This window comes from Diuraphis noxia, unplaced genomic scaffold, assembly GCF_037042655.1.
Source record: "Diuraphis noxia isolate RWA-SAM2 unplaced genomic scaffold, SU_Dnox_SAM2 contig0002, whole genome shotgun sequence".
NCBI lineage: Eukaryota > Metazoa > Arthropoda > Insecta > Hemiptera > Aphididae > Diuraphis > Diuraphis noxia.
In genome coordinates this window covers 36591601-36607320 of record NW_028301712.1, presented here as the reverse complement: position 1 = coordinate 36607320, position 15720 = coordinate 36591601, and the positions used below count along the sequence as shown (strand labels likewise).

Here is a 15720-nt window from a genome sequence, read left to right as displayed (position 1 = left end):
CCGAAAAACCGTGCCATGTGACAGGAGTTTTGAATATTCTTTGGTATATCGGAAGGATTTACTATGTTTTTCAGAATTTTTATTATACTTATAGTGAATCACTTAGTATAATGCAACATTCGTCGTCTACGAATTGAGTGAAATATTTAACTGCCACTAATATAGCTAAGACTTCAGCTGTGTAAATTGAACATTTATCGGACAGTCTAAGTTGAATTACAGAGTCTCCAAATATGATAACTGCTCCTATTTTTTGATATACTATAGATGCATCGGTGTAAATCTGTGTGTGTGTGGTAGGCCTTGGGCTATGATTTCATTGAAATAATAATTACATAATATGGGATTAGTATCTTTTTTTGGGAGTTGATGTATTTTAAGATTAATATCTAAGGATATAGACCATGGTGGCCAAACTGTTGATAACTGAGAGTATAATTTGGTCAAGTTCGAATATACATAAAATAAAATGCGTGAATATAGAAAACCTTAAACCATGCTGCCAAACTTCACGTTTCATATATTATTTTTTGTTAAATAGTTTTTACCAGATTTATATAAATATTATAGAAGTGAACATTTTCTTACTTCCCATATTTATGTACATAAAAAATACATGAAATATTTATACGATACATTCTATTTCTGAGTGCACAGCAGTAATACGGCTGCAATCTGATAAAGCACAGTTTTCCTTTTTCACAATCCGATTGTGCTTCATATAAAAACTTACTATCCAAATTATACTTTAAATAAGATTAGGAACTTCTTATATTGAACAAAAACTGACCCAAAATAATCATAAATAGCTTGTCTTAATAGCGAAAATATTGATTTTGTTTATTTTAAACTATAAAAACATAAAAAGTTTCTACAATTCATAGTTACACAATAGGTTCTCCACTTAAAACAATTAATTTGTATTAAACTTTCCGACTATAACATTATAAAACGTACGAATTCAAAAACAAAATATGACTGAGTATTATTTATAGGTTTAGTTATTTATTAGTTATTATGTACAATTGCATACGTGAACTTCTCAATTACATCCATCGACGTTTAAGAGGACGCCTCAACCGCATATGTTGTCTTCGGCTTACAAAAGTATAACATAGCAAAAACAGTTTTACTGGAACAATTTAACTCCCTCTGTATTTTTTGTATAATTAAAAAAATTCCACAACGCATAGAGAAGAACTTTATTTGTGTCGTAGCATTTTTATTTTTCTGATAACATTAACCAATAATTTTTAATTTAAAAATTTAAAAAACAAAATAAAACTTATGTTTTCTAACTGATAACTTTAAATGTATATATAAGTTACCCAAATAATAAAAACTCTATAACACTTTTAAAGTTATTCCCTATACGTTTTAAAATGTTCGTAGTTTTACAATAAATACAGAGGGAGTAAAGACTAAAGATTATGTCCTGCGAAAAACAGTTTTTGCTTTGTTGTACGTTTGTAAGGCGGAGACAACACATGCAGTTGTGGGGTCATATAAACATAACTGGTATCATATAATTTATTCGTATGGTTTAAGTGTTGAACGAAATTAATTTTTAAGTAAATTTGAAATATAAACGGGATCAGAATTCTGTTGAGATTTTTAGATAAAATATAAATTCTGAGAAAATCTAAGCGACTGACAGTAGTCTGTATAGTAACTAGTAACCTACAGTATTGGTTATAACAATTGTCTTTATTTGTTTGTATTTTTTTCCCGTCATATATGTAACACATTTAATATTATTTTTTTCAATCTGAATTATACAAAACACATTTAGTGCCTTTGAAGATAAAATTAAAAACTTCACACCAATAATGTACACTAATAACGATTAAAATGTCTATAGCATATGGGAAACAATTTTCCGTCCACACGGTTTTTAGAATATTGAAAATTAAATTAAATGTTTTATTTACTGTTATAATTCTAGAGATATTATGTAATATATTACATTTTTAAATGTAATTATATGAAACCCTAGACAAATATACAAAAGTTTAATTCACTATAATATTTGACAGCCACTACGATGAATTTGGGAAAAACAGTTGATTATGAAGATACATAAATGTAGACCTTAAGAAAGAAATATTAAAAACTGAAATTCCTGACTGATTGAAAGTAAGTTTGAAAATATCTATTTTGTTATGTTTAAATATTATATGGATTTTGGTACGTTATATAATTATCCTAATCAGTACAGTTAATACACTTACTATTGATATCATAATTTCATTCGAAACGAAAGTGTGTTAATAAACGGTGGAAACCAAAAGCGCAAATCGTCTATTTTTATCGATAGACCAAAAGCGCAAATTAGTTTTAAAATTTATCGTGAGATAAAAGAGCAAAAATAAATGTTATTACTTGAATACAATATTATACCGGTGGTTATACTATGAATTTCCGTTTAAAATTTTGTGTTCATTACCTATATTTATTTCCTAAATGTACCTATAGTAAAGTATTTTTATGTTTCAAAAACAATAATGACCGAGTTTAGTATTATCATATCGTATTTTATCGTAAAAAATACTTCAACGATTCAAATTAATATCAAAATATTCAACATTTTGACGGAAAATTAAAATTTATTTCAAAATCACTATACTGTTGAACAGTGGTCATCAAACTTTTTGACTCGTGACCAAATTTTATTAACCATACATTTTTCACGGCCCATGTCAACTGACAAAAAAAGTTCAAATTGCTAATGCCTTGGTATGCCGTTGTAGAAGATTTTTTAAATTTTAAACAGTAAATTAATCGCGACTCAATCTTAAAGTTTACGCGGCCGATAGTTTGAAGACCACTGCTGTAGAAGATCAGGATATTTAGCGACAAGTAATAATTGTAAACGACGTGTGACTGGAATGAATGTATTTCTGTGCAAAAAAATAAAATTATTCGTTGTGAACTGATGGCAGTTGAAAATACAGAACTATTACATGGTTATACGTCTAATGTAAGAAAATCCATGCATATACAACGTTAGAAAATAATTCTTGCAGCCCCTATACTTCATTAAACGAACTCATCCAACAATTAAAGATCAATATTTTAACTAGACATTAAACATTTTGCCACCTAGATGAAGAGTCAAAAACTATAATTTTCACGACAAAGTGTAATTTAGTATATTTAGTCAATATACTATTATTAGTTGATGATATATTATTTTTATGCTTGCCCCTCTAATTTTAAACAACTTTATACAATTAATTTTTTATGTAAATCAATGTACTTACATTCAAGTAGTTTATTGCTTATCATTCATTTAAAATTTTTCAATTTAATTTAATATCGCTGTAAAAACGATTTTGATAAAATACACTATATTTTTGTAAAATGTTTTTGAGCTTATGGTTTGATAAAAAGGTATTTATTTTTGCGCTTATGAAATATTTATTTTTGCACTATTGGGTTGCGTTTGGGTCATATTTTGCGCTTATTTACAGCACTAATAAATCCGTACCTTTCCTTAACTATACTAAGGTACTCTTTATTTTATTTTTATGCAAGTAACGTGTAGTACCTAAAATATATTATTATAGTATGTTTAGAAATATCGATTATCTATATTCATATAGATATGTCTATATTACACCGTGGTTTGAATTTAAAAATAATTAGTGTGTGTGTGTAATAGATTATAGACTTAGATGGGATAGTCATGTAAATTATATAAATGGTATTCTGCGTAAATTTTTCTATTATATTTTGTATTATGTATGTATTGCAATAAAGTTCAAATAATCAATAATTAAAAAGATATTTTAAAATTGTCATATAAGTGTCACTTTACGTATTCATATTATACAATTTTTACGAGAAAAGTGACATTGCTTTTGTTTTTCGCTTGTCTATAAATTAAATAACGCTAACATTTTTCCCTTAAAAAATATACTTATGTAATATTTTTATAAGCAATATTTTCGGGGTAGTTTACAGTAAAATAAATGTTGCTGTCCCATCGATCATTATTATTTATTGTGAGTAACTGCACTAGCTATACAACTGTTAATCCTGTTACACAATGCGACGTGCAATAAATGATTGACGCGTGCTGATTTATATATTATATTATGTATTGACTATTGGAAATGTTTTATTTTTTGTTATAAAACTATGAGTTATAACATTATTGTTAGTTTTATTATTACTTAACGAAAAGTAATTTTTTACTCATCTTTCTCTTTCTGTCTGTCTGTCTGTCTGTCTGTCTATCTGTCTCTCTCTCTCTCTATACATATAAATATATATCTGTTACCGGCAATATAGACAATTCAGGTATTTTGGAAACTACCTAGGCATTATGCATATTGCTGACCCATTTTAGGCAATATAAATAGAACATATAATTTTTAATATTATTTTACATATAACCTAGGTATTTTATAAAATACCTAGGCATTATATAAAATGCCAATTTCTTTTTAGGCAAAGTAACAAACAATTTTTCATAATATAACATATTCATAACATATTATTTTATTTTATTAAGTAATATTATTTATACATTTTACTTAAACTAATAACTACTTATTACAACATGTTGTAGAAAAATGACATTTTGAGGTGCACAAAACATTATTTTTAAGGCAAATGCACTTTTTATTTTGGCACATGGTCTTACAAATACATTTTAAAAATCCTTGGCCAGTTCCTGTGGACTGTTCCTTTGCGACTGTTCGTAATGCCACTTCTGTGTCTATTGGAACCTCGTCAATTTGTAGTAGCTTTTTCTGACATACTGTAAACTGACTTCTGGCATATAACTGCTTCAGAACTCCATCCCGAGTTCCTAATCGATAAAAACCATCACTTGTCATCTAAAAAAAATAAAATACCTTATAGTTATTAATATTAAATGCATAAATTTTAAACTTATTTATTACCTCTAAAACAATTGCCAGTATACTTCTTGCATCTAAACGTCCTTTATCTACCCCAGGAACTGGAACACGTACAGTTGAATGAATTGCCACCGGTAATAGCTTCTTATCCGACCACGCCATCATTTTTTTTGCTTGATTTTCAAGATTTTCCTTGGCTCTAGTTCGCATGACATTGGCGTTTTCGTTATTTAATTTGATAGTGGTAGCTAATTGTTGTTCTGTATCTAATGCTTCATTTTCGATGTTTTGTGGTTGTTCTGTAATTTTTTCTGTTTCTGTTACTTCATTTTCAATATTTTGTGGTTGTTCTGTGATATGTTCTGTGTCAGCTGATACTTCATTTTCGACATTTTGTGACTGTTCTGTAATTAATTCAGCTAACTGTTCTTCATTTTCTATCGTACTTATTACATCGTGTGGTAAATTTGAAGTGTTTAGACAAATTTTAATTTTGCAGCCAAATAAAGCTTCATATGGAGACATTTTAATACCAGAATGATAAGCTCGGTTTTTCATAAGCTGGATGAATCGAAGTCCTTCGCTCCAGTGTCGGTTTTTTTCATCTTGCATCCACGTTGTTAACATATTTTCAATATCTTGATTTGCACGTTCTACACTACCTTGAGATTGACTGTGCCTCGGTTTGCCATGTACTATTTTTAATTCGGGCCACATGTTTCTTAAATTAGACACTATTTGGTTTGAAAATTCTCGTCCATTATCAGACTGCAAAATAGTAGGAGCTCCAAGCAACGTAAAAATATCTATAATATTATAGGCTACCTCTTCAGCCCGTTTAAATTCGAGGGGCTTGAGCAGTGGCGTAGTGAGGAACTTGGTGGCCCTAGGGCCATAAGAGACAGAGGCCCCCTTTAACACAGAAATTTAACTATAATACAAGTATAAATTATTCAATAATGATTCATGAGCTAATAATAATTATAAAATATATTTTTATTTTATTATTTATTACATATTAAATGAAAATATATATTTAAATAATTAGTATCAAGTAAATATAAAATGCAAATATAAATAATAACTTAATATAATATGTATGTAGTAGACAACCCGACAGGCGACAACGAACGTGTCGTACAAATCATAATAGATTAAACAAACAGATAATAGAACTGCGGACTGCGAAGCCTACATGATGGTGGCTGGTTTAGAAACAATATTCTTAGAATAGCTTATCTATATAACTAACCGTCCGTTTGAAAAACCAGTGACGTTTATTATTGGATTTCGATAGTAATATACAAGATGTCAAGATAATGAACGTTACCGCCGCGCTGTACATATTTTTTCGTTACATATTTTAGATCAAATTTTTTTCTACGTAAATATAATTTTTAAAAAAAATATTCAGTATTTTTTTTTTATGTTATAATAAAGGTCCTGTGGCCCCCGACTTCGGCACACCTAGGGGGCCCCGGGGCCTAGGCCCCGGCGGCCCCGGTCTAAATACGCCCCTGGGCTTGAGAACAACAAATTTAGTGAGGTGATCCTGGTACACCATAATAAATTTAAATTTTCCATCAGGATGAGACTGGAAGTCTATTAAATCAACTTGGCATCGGGAATTAAAGTCTGGAGATATTATTGGTTTAACTACCACTCCTTTTTTCGAGCCTTTTTGTTTTTGTTGACATGGTTCACAAAAATGCAAAAATGTCTCTATATCATTACGTGTTATATTTTTATATTTATAACCAAGTTCTTTGATCATTCGATCACGCCCACCATGTCCTATTGATACATGTGTGGCTTGCAATATATCAAATATAGCTCACTGGTTGGCACATAATACAGAACAACATTGTCATCTTTTACAGGGAATATAAGTTTCGTTTTTCCTTGTACAACCAGCATATCATACCTACGATAACAGAAATAAATCAATTAAAATAAATCTAAATAAAAAAATAGATGGCTGTATTTTATAAAAGTACTTTAAGCAGGGCTTCAAAGGTGCGGATCTCTATGCACTAAAAAGTATCGAAATACGCCATATAATATGCAGTAGAAAAATCATGAAAATATTTTATTTATTTAAAATTTACAAATTAATGATTTTTTAACAAATAATTAATTACTTAACGAATAAAAAAATAATTTCAAAACACCAGAAAAAAAGATGACATTGCATCAAAATCCCAGCCCCAGCCCTCGGTTAAAATAACGAGAAAACAATATATTTTTTTTTTAAATTTAAGGCCTGAATTTAAGTATTTTTTCTAATATGAATTGCTTACCTTTTGATTAAACGGAAGTCTTTAGGTTCTTTTTTCTTACGTCCAGCTTTAAGTTCTGCAATAATTTCTATAAATTCATTATATTTTTCATCAGACAAAAAACTAGTATTATTAGCCAAATTTTTACGGTTTTTATGTAGTTCGTTATAAAAATTTGACTTCATATTAATCGTATCCATAATAATGCCACACTGCTACGAGACACGAGAATGACGATAAAAGAATAAAAGTAAGAATGTTCAATTTAGTTCACACCGCGACGAGACACGAAAATGACGATAAAATAATAAAAATATGTTCAATATAGTTCGTCAGAATTATTATTTTTATAGTAGGGTATGAATCTGGTGCAATAAAGATTAAGATTCTTATCTTTATTGTGTCAAATCGTGGCAATCGTGCACATCACGCGGCGGCACACGCATTTACAATAAACGATAAGTAAAGTCGTTGGTGAATAGGTAAAGCGCAGATTTCGCGATACCCAATTTTGTTTATTTTGATCATATTTCCTATTCCACTTCTGGCATTATACATAATACCTAGGCAAAGCTCGTATTGTGCATATTTCCGAGTGATTTTTGGCATTTTATATAATGCCTAGGCATTTCACAAAACACCGGATTATCCATACTGCCGGTAACATATCCATTTAATAACACACAGATTTTAAGGGACGCTTGAATTGTGTCAGAGTATAATTGGTGCAAGGAATTTTATTGACGAACTAAATTAAAAACCATGACACCTATTTTATACATACATAAAAAACTAAAACATGAATTGAAACGATGCAGAATCATAAATCGCCAAGTGTACGAATATGAGCATAAACAAAAAAGGTGTACAAATTGTTGAACGTCGATAAATAATAATGACTGTATTATTATATCGTCTTATACGATATGCGTAGAGTTATAATATAATATAAAAGCCCACGTCGTCGTTGTCGTATTCAAGACATCTTCGTATAAAATAATATCAGTCACATTCGTGGACTTAGCTGCCCACGTGTAACAGAATCTTATAAACTTTTACAAAAAATTTTGTTGGACATTGTAAGAAAAAAAAGCGGGTAAGTCGTGGATGTCGCTTTGCTGTACAGTAGGTTACTGTAATGGATGGGATTAAATTTGAATGCAATGATAGGTATCAATGTATACGAAAAACGATTCTGAACGGAGATGATTTGTCAGTCTAGGATATATTATATTTAAATATTGTCATATATTCTATTTTGAAACAAATATTTTATTTTTCAATTAAGACGCATTTTGCATAAGGCACGGTTAATCAATTAGTGTAGTTATCATATACCTAGTTATCATAATTCATTATACCTTATATTATCATAGATATACGAATACCTGGTTTGAGGATAAATCGTTATCATTACGTGATTTCATAAAAATTTAAAACTCAAACGCTCAAAACATTTTTCCTATAATGACGCTTCAAATTTTCTCTATAGCTATTTGAAGCAAAACTATGGAAAACTTGGTGTTAAATTGTATAACCTTAGATATAAATACAAACAATATTATGAATTTTGAACTACAAAATAATTTGCAAATATTCATGGTTTTGACGAATTTTTGCCAATATTTGAAATTCAAATGCTAATAAAAATTTAATTTGAATTTCCGGTGGACATTTTTTTGTGATAAAGATTGAAAAACTTGTAAGGAGCCTTATATTAAATTTTCAAATCTAAGGTATAAAAGGAAAATTTTTTATGAATTTCTAATATAAAATAATTTACGAATTTTTGTGATTTTTACGTATGTTGTCAAAATTAAAATTTGAATACATGTAAAAAAAAAATTGTGGCTATACATTTACTTTATTTTTCAACTGCTATTGTAAAAATATATTATGAGCCTTGTATTAAATTCTCAAATCTTAGAATTAAAAAGAAAAACTTTTATGAATTTCGATCTAAGATAATTTGAAAATTGCCGTAATTTTTACGTATTAAGTCAATATTTGAACTTCAAATACTAATAAAAAAAAAAAAATTGTGCCTATGTATTCTTATAATTTTTTAATCACTATAAGAATAAACTATGAGGAATTTTGTATTAAATTTTCAAGTATTTTGATAGGGCCAAAAAGTTTTTATCGAAACTTCAAAAAAAAATTTTCATACAAATTATAAATTTCAGTCGTCTATAAATATCTCAAAAAAAGTCAAAATATTTTGAAAATTAAATCATGTAAAGGAAATGCCAATCCTAATAACTGGTAAAATTTTCAAGTATCTAGGATCTATACTTTTTGAATAATAACAAATATTTAAAATCGTTTCAGGATAAATCGTTATCGGTACGCTATTTCGTAAAAATTTAAAATTCAAGCGCACTTAAAATTTTTCCTGTATCGATGTTTCGAGTTTTCTCTATAGCTACTTGAAGGAACACTTATAGAAAACTTAGTTTTGTATTTTTAATCCTTAGTTATAAACGCAAAAAATTTTATGATTTTTCAACTTCAAAATTACTTGCAAATTTTCGCGTTTTCGACAGATTTCGCAAAATTTTGAACTATAAACGCTTATTAAAAAAAATCGTGACATACGATTTAGGTACAATAAGAACAACTCATAAGGAACCTTGTATTAAATTTTCAAGTCTTTTTGGTCGTCCAACATTTTTTTACCGACACTTCAAAAAAAAATTCTCAATAAAGTCGAAAATTTCAGTGGTCTATAAATAACTCAAAAAAAGTCAAACATTTTTGAAAATTAAACTGTATATAGATAGCACTATAAACATTTGGTGAACATTTCAAGTATTTACAGTGATTAGTTTTTGAATTACAACCATATAAAAAAATCGATTTGGTTGAAAACTGATTTTGCGTAAAAATTCCCGTTTTTCTGTCATTTTTTTTTTTGTTTTTCTCGATTTTTTTGAAAAATGTTGGAAAATGTTTACTTTTGACCTCTATAATGCACCAAGGATCTTCACTTTTACATTGGAAACCACCCCCAAAGTTTGAAATCGAAGCATTTTTTCGACTAGTTATGCTGTACACAGACACAAAAACAAAAAAAAAAACACACATCATTGTAAAACCAATACATTCATCACTTCGTTCAGAATCTAAAATTATTCATTTAAAACTGTAATATTTTGTGTAGTGTTGATTATATATTATAATTTATAGAATAGTGTTTAATTATTCATCTAAGCAATGCTAATTTCATGCCAACGGCTACGATGTTCAAAATATCCAATAACAATATTTAAGTTTGTTTGAAATTGTTGGAAAGGTCTGAATGGTCTGATGGCTTGTTGAAACTTGCTATTATTATATGAATTCACAAAATTTCAGCACTAAATTCATGCAAATTATAAATTACTAACATTTGTTAATATAGATGTGATATTTTGAACATTTCTATAAGGATTAAAACAATATATTAAGAGGATTTCGATTTCACCTACTAATTTTCTGTCTTTTTCTAACACACGCGCAAGTCAAGGGTTTTCATAAAATGTATTTATTTTTTTGAAATATTTTATGAAACTATTATTGGAAAAAAGATATTTTGAAATATTTCGTACTAATAATCCTATGTACCGACATACAAGTTATCTTCTTAACAATTGATCTGATTGAAGCAATATTTTAAAAACAGATTTAAATTTGTCGCTAAGTAAATTACTTAAGATCAACATCCCCACAATTTTAGTTTATTTATTTTTGATTTTAACTTCGTTGACGTTTTGAGCTCCGTTTACTGTTTTTCAAGATGTCTGTAAATGCTGCTACGCATATAATAATATAATATACAAAAACAATAATAATTCATATCATTTTATATGGGATTTCCGTTAACTTTATTTCGATTTTCCATTATTTTAATAGCGATACGCATATTTTACATCGGGTTTGATACCAAAACGAACGATATTTACATATTATTTAAATCAACAATTCAATAATTATTGAGAAAAAAAACGTTAGGAGAAATCTCATTTCTAAAATAATAAATTGTCGTTGACAGTGGCCTTGGTGCCTTTTTGATAGGTTCATAATTCTAGACACCTAATAAATAAAATGTCGCTTGAAATTCGAAACTAAATATTATCAGTTAAACCACAAACCGTTCAGCATATAGTAACAATTATATTCACTGTAATACTGTTACCACTTATCACGTATACGCGACTTTTTATTTAAAATCGAATAACGATACGACTATACGACCACACACTTATATTGACCACGTTTATAAATAATATAATAATTTATACAGTTTTCAAGTGCTCCGCTTTTCCTTGTACTTAATGAAATATATATTTTTGGTGCAGTTTTTTTCCGTTTGTTTCGTATTCACGAGTCTGGTTTAATGACACACTTGGCTCCGAAAAACAAAAACCTTAATTAAGCCAGACCAACTCTCAAACTTTAACTCTTCTCCTCACTTCAAGTTATTTTTAATTAGTCCTTTATTACACATATATACTCACTATACTAGGTATTATATATAATTATACTTTTCTAATTTTATGTTAAAATTAAAGCAATGTCATAACTAGTGAAATAAGCACCTTTAAACTAAGTATAACATGGCTATCAAAATATACCAATTTGTTATTTAATCATTTTTTGTGACATTTCATTGAAAATTTTTTTTTAATTAATTTTAAATGTGTTCTAAAAAATGGTTTGTGAAAATGAATGGTGTGAAGGGGGGGCTACTAAAATATATGGGCCCCCAAGATCATTCTTCACTTACCCTTTTTATTTTGGGCTCGTGCATGCAACTTGATCAAAATATTTTTTCTAATCTGAATGTCTGGAATGTGTTGCATATTGCTAATGCTATTTCCCAACAAAGATCAGGAATTACACAAAATCACTTAAAAATTGACAGGAATTGACTAAATATTCACACAAACAAATTGCGAAGTTCAGATTCTGAGGGGGTGTGCGTATCGTACATTAGCACGTGTATTTGTTGTTTTACATATAAATTTGTTTCTTAACAACAATAATAATAATGTAATAATAATACCTAATATACAGTCATAAATTGTCTAAGTAATGGTTTTATATTTTTTTTTTTTTATGAAATATTATAATTTACTTGTAATAAATTTAGAGTTTTAGTTATTTTTTTTATTCCGTAACATAGTATATATGTAAGGGTATAACCATGGTACCTTTGAGCTCCTAAAACTCTTTAGACTGTAGGTATAGGTGTCAAGCTGTGTGAGATCGCGAAACAGGATTTATATCGTATAATATACTCGGTATACCTACATAATTTTTCGGTTCACGCACTTACAGTAGTTTTTTTTCTTTCTAACTAGTCGAATATTTAACAGTCGACGATATTTATGTATAGAGAAATAAACATCAGTAGAAAATCATTGAATACCTCTATACTAATATTATAAATTCCGATTACGTGATATGTAAGTGCAACATTGCTGATTTTGATTTTTGAAACGTTTAATAATAATATGATGATAATACGTTTTACATATTACAATTTACTTTAGTGATGAGAACCTTTAATTTTGGTTCAGTTTTTTTAAACTTTATTTAAATAGAATATTATTAACGACTAAGTATATCGTTTTTTACAAAAGTACACATAAGATAGACAAGTCAATTATAACCAAAATACCAATTAAAATCCAAAAGAACTGCGCATCTACCAAAAGTCCACGTATATTTCAAACGATTATTTTAGTACCTTTATGTTAATTTAATATTAATTGTTATTATTATTATTTTTTTACTTTTATACACTGTAAGCTAAGCATAATCAAATAAGTAAGTAAAAACATAATTTTACGGGGAACTTTTTTTTTAGTTCGTACATTTAAGACAATCTAAAAACAGTAAAGAACGTTGTCAGGACTTAAGTTAGACTGATTTACTGCAAAGCACAGAATATATTTTTCCCTTAAACTCTAATATAATTAGATTATAATATTATTATGTTGGACGTTTGTTGAATATTATAATATATTTTATGCAGCACAGAGCACTATTCATATTAAACTATGCGCATGGCTTTGACATTAATATACAAAGTTGTATACATTAGAAAAAATATAATATACACAACACTAAGTTCTGTTTTATAGGTATATAGTATGGTCACTGATCAGTACCTCTATATAACGATCGAGTTGACAAGACGTACTCTTAAAGCATCATGGTTTGCGTGCTCTATAAAAATATGATAGGTATATGCGAATAACGAACGGCAAAAACGTAATTAGGCATTCTCATTGGACATTGGATATTTTTACGATTACGTAATTCGAATTACAAATATTACCTAATATAGAAGTGTGAGCTAAAGTAAATACGAGCATGTAAAATATTTGTTGTTACCCACATTTTATCAGAAGAGCGGCGTGACCGCGGGCGATCGATCTTCAATCTAAACTCATTAACAGACTTGAAAGAGAATTCTTATTTATTTATTTTTTTACTCAATATTAAAACTGACATAAATAAATAAATACTAAATAAATAATCATTATAAATATTTTTAAATAATTCTAACAAGTTATATTTATATTTATAGTTATATGCATTATAAATCTGTCATTATAATTTATCATACCTTATTTATGCACATTTCACATAATGTAATAACGTGTACGAAACACAAATTAAATTTATTGACTACTTAACAAATATGTGAGGGACCTACTTCAGTTACTGGTTTAGTCAAAATAATTTATATTCTATATGATTATTGTATAATCGTTTGTCACGAAAATAATATAGTTCTGCAGGTTTTCACGTTATTGAATATAATATTTGCTGCGTTTGTGTTAAGGATCATATGGCAATTAAAACTCTCATACTCTGTTGAAACCCTTTACTGTTCCTCATCAGACCTATACTTGAATATGAATCTGTGATTTGGAGGTAGCATACTACCTCTGACCGGATCATGATTAAACATATTGAGACGCAAAGATCCGGTATTAAAGGTTTCTCGTGTTTTGTGATTTAATCTGGTAGATTAGTTGATAAAAACGTTTGCTCTTATACCATAAATTATCGATAACAATTAACTTTAGATACTGATATTGATATAATAATTACTTTTAAGTGGAATATTAAGAATTTAACAATTAAATATTTAACAAAAAAAATATTATTTTACTATATTATGTAATTATTGATTACCAAAAGCATTTAACACCAAAGGCACGAGTGTTAGGTACAGTGATCGAGAACCACAAGAAAAAAATCAAACAATAGGTTGATAGTTTATATAATGTTTATTAAAATTACATTTTTTTATCATTAGTATCTAATTTTTTATAACCTTTACCATAAATTACGGATAAAAATAATGTTATCTTCTATTTATTTACATTTGTAAACAAGTTTCTACCGCTCCTTCCAAATTAAAACTTAAAAATTCAGTTTGGATAAATCGTTCTTGCACTGTTTGTGCACAAAGTTTTGACATTTGTGTTCAAACGTCGTGGGTGTTATCCGTTAATGCAATTAAGGGACTATAACACTCTCTTACCATTTTATGATCTTGAATTTCTGATTCCAAACAACCAGTGGTGCATAATTCTTAAATTGTTATCCTACCGGCTACCAGCAGCAACACAACGCAACTTGACAGCCATCTAAATTTAGGAAGTGAAGCGATCGCAACGATATATGAGTTTGGCGCCAGTGACGCCGACCTTTTATGCATAGCTTTCTATCAATGTAGGCGGGGTAAATAATGGACAATTATTAAACTTAAATTATTACTAAAATATTATGGTAGGTACTAGTTTGTTATTATCCTATCATGGTGCGTAAAAATTACACAAAGAATAATATTTTTGAATTTCTAAAAACTGTACAATAATAATCAAGAAGTAGATAATCATCATAGTGAAGTTAATCATCACTCAAAAGTTCAACTTTGTGGACTATTTCTTCTCTCTTTTCTTTCTCTTCTCAAAACTTTGAGAGAATATGAAGAAAATGTTTCAAAATAAAGGAATAATTGACGTAGTGATGGTTCTAGAAATTTAATGAATCTTATTTGTCAAAGTTAATGTAGGTAGCAGCCAGAGCTTGGTGAAAAGGATTCTTTTGAACACGTTTTATTGAATATTATTTTAGAATTTTATGGCAATAATTGTGATACTATATTTAATCATTTAGGTAGGTACCATAATCCTAAATTAAACAATACATTTTTTTTATATATATATTAATTGATCATTATCTTTTTTGTCTTTTGTAATTTTATATAATTTTTAACGATTAATTAAAAATAAATATATCATAAAAATTATATTTATCAGCGATGTTAAGACAGGCCAGTACTGATTAATTGATAATAAAACAAAATATGTAATATTTTTTTAACTTACTGATTAATAGTTTACAAAATTGAAAAAAAATTTTTTACAAAACATAATATATAAATAATTCATTTTAATCATGTATTTTATGGTATATTATTATATTATATAATGATGAAATATTGAACTTGGATTAAATACTGTATGGTGAAACAACATAATTCCATTGACTATATAATTTCC

At 28.0% G+C, this 15720-nt stretch overlaps 1 protein-coding gene and 1 pseudogene across 1 annotated transcript; both read right to left on the bottom strand.

Moving 5' to 3' along the window:
- Nucleotides 1–4553: 4553 nt before the first annotated feature.
- Nucleotides 4554–5986, bottom strand: LOC149058403 (uncharacterized). The gene is made up of 2 exons (XM_089220087.1): nucleotides 4914–5986; nucleotides 4554–4847 (listed from the first exon to the last, which is right to left on the bottom strand). Exons 1-2 carry the CDS (start codon nucleotides 5586–5588, stop codon nucleotides 4554–4556), a joined length of 969 nt encoding a protein of 322 aa, XP_089076213.1. The 5' UTR covers nucleotides 5589–5986.
- Nucleotides 5987–6300: 314 nt separating this feature from the next.
- Nucleotides 6301–7350, bottom strand: LOC149058402 (KRAB domain-containing protein 2 pseudogene; annotated as a pseudogene).
- Between the last annotated feature and the right edge of the window lie 8370 nt (nucleotides 7351–15720).